The 1,848-nt window shown below is 48.1% G+C and overlaps 1 protein-coding gene across 1 annotated transcript; it reads left to right on the forward strand.

The window, feature by feature from the left end:
• Positions 1–663: 663 nt before the first annotated feature.
• Positions 664–1,848, forward strand: LOC307240787 (putative G-protein coupled receptor 173; the record flags this gene model as incomplete). The annotated part of the gene is made up of 1 exon (XM_080014646.1): positions 664–1,848. The coding sequence occupies one exon, from the start codon at positions 664–666 to the stop codon at positions 1,846–1,848; it is 1,185 nt and encodes a 394-aa protein (XP_079870772.1).

Raw genomic sequence — 1,848 nt, forward strand, 5'->3', positions numbered from 1 at the left:
TCCAGGGAGACCATTTTCTCAGTTACCGTGTCCCCCTGTTTATTCCCTGCATAATACACCAAAATTTTGAGTGTCCGTAATATTTGGCTAGTCGGATCCAATGAAACTTAATCAGGGGAAATCTGCCCTGGGCTTTTTGGGATATAGGTTTATTTAGGTTGAGTATATTGAATGTATTCAACATGTATAGCAAAATAGTTTTTAGATATTTTGTTTTATTGGGAGATGCTTCACAGTCTGTTTAGTAATAAAATTACCTTATAATGTTACGTGGACATTGTAAGATATTTGCATTTTCTGGCATTTTATCATGTTTTACTACTTTAAATACTGTCAGGTGCAACTGCTCATTTCAATAAAATTGCAAAACTGTACTGTCTATTGTTGTATTGAACTTTAAGAATGTTCTTTTGAATTCATATATCCATGCATGAATTCAATCCATAATTGAAACACTTGATTATGTTTCTTTTTGACAGAGAGTGATCCGTCTCACCACACCAAAAGAAGGGGCCTTACTTGAAATGGGGCAATGCAAACAGAAGTCTTCCTGTACATCGTGAACCCTAAAAGGGGAGCAACCACGAATACCAAGGAAGAAGGAAGAGGAGGAGGAGGAGGAGGCGGAGGAAGAGCAGTGGCTTCAGTAATCAAGGCTTTATCATGGGAGGAGGGCCGTATGGAATGGCAAACGGAAACGAGAGCAGCCAAGGGCCGGGCGGGCCGATGGGAGCAGTGGTGGCCACCGCGGGAGGTGTGGTAGCGGGGAGTCCTTCCTCCACCGTTTCTACCTATCTGAAGCTGGTGCTGCTGGGGTTAATAATCTGTGTTAGCCTAGTAGGGAACCTGCTCATGTCTCTGCTTGTGCTGAGAGACCGCACCCTGCACAAGGCACCATACTATTTCTTGCTGGACTTGTGCCTGGCTGACACTATCCGCTCGGCTGTCTGCTTCCCCTTCGTGCTAGTGTCCATCAAAAACGGCTCGGCCTGGACCTACAGCATGCTGAGCTGCAAAGTGGTGGCATTCATGGCGGTTCTCTTCTGTTTCCACTCTGCATTTATGCTGTTCTGCATTAGTGTCACACGCTATATGGCCATTGCCCACCACCGCTTCTACTCTAAGCGCATGACATTCTGGACCTGCGTGGCAGTGGTGTGCATGGTGTGGACACTGTCGGTGGCCATGGCCTTTCCGCCCATCTTCGACGTGGGCACCTACAAATTCATCCGTGAGGAGGACCAGTGCATTTTTGAGCATCGCTACTTTAAGGCCAACGACACACTGGGGTTCATGTTGATGTTGGCCGTGCTAATCTTGGCCACACATGTTGTTTACATTAAATTACTTCTCTTTGAGTATAAACATCGCAAGATGAAGCCCGTCCAAATGGTGCCGGCCATCAGTCAAAACTGGACTTTCCACGGACCGGGGGCCACAGGCCAAGCTGCAGCCAACTGGATTGCTGGCTTCGGCCGGGGCCCAATGCCGCCAACGTTACTTGGAATCCGGCAGAACTTGCACAACCAGAACAGGCGTTTGCTGGGTATGGACGAATTTAAAGCTGAGAAGCAGCTGGGAAGAATGTTCTACGTGATCACCCTCCTTTTCCTGGTGCTTTGGTCTCCCTACATAGTGGCCTGCTACTGGCGGGTCTTTGTCAAGGCCTGCACAATACCGCATCGATATCTCTCCACCACTGTGTGGATGAGCTTTGCCCAGGCCGGCATCAACCCGATCGTCTGTTTCTTCCTAAACAAAGACTTGAAGAAAGGGCTCCTGTCCCACCTGCCAGCCTGTTGCAGGACTAAACCTCATCTGCCACGAGAGCCTTACTGTGTCATGTGA

This window comes from Zeus faber (assembly GCF_960531495.2).
Source record: "Zeus faber genome assembly, chromosome: 15".
Taxonomy (NCBI): domain Eukaryota; kingdom Metazoa; phylum Chordata; class Actinopteri; order Zeiformes; family Zeidae; genus Zeus; species Zeus faber.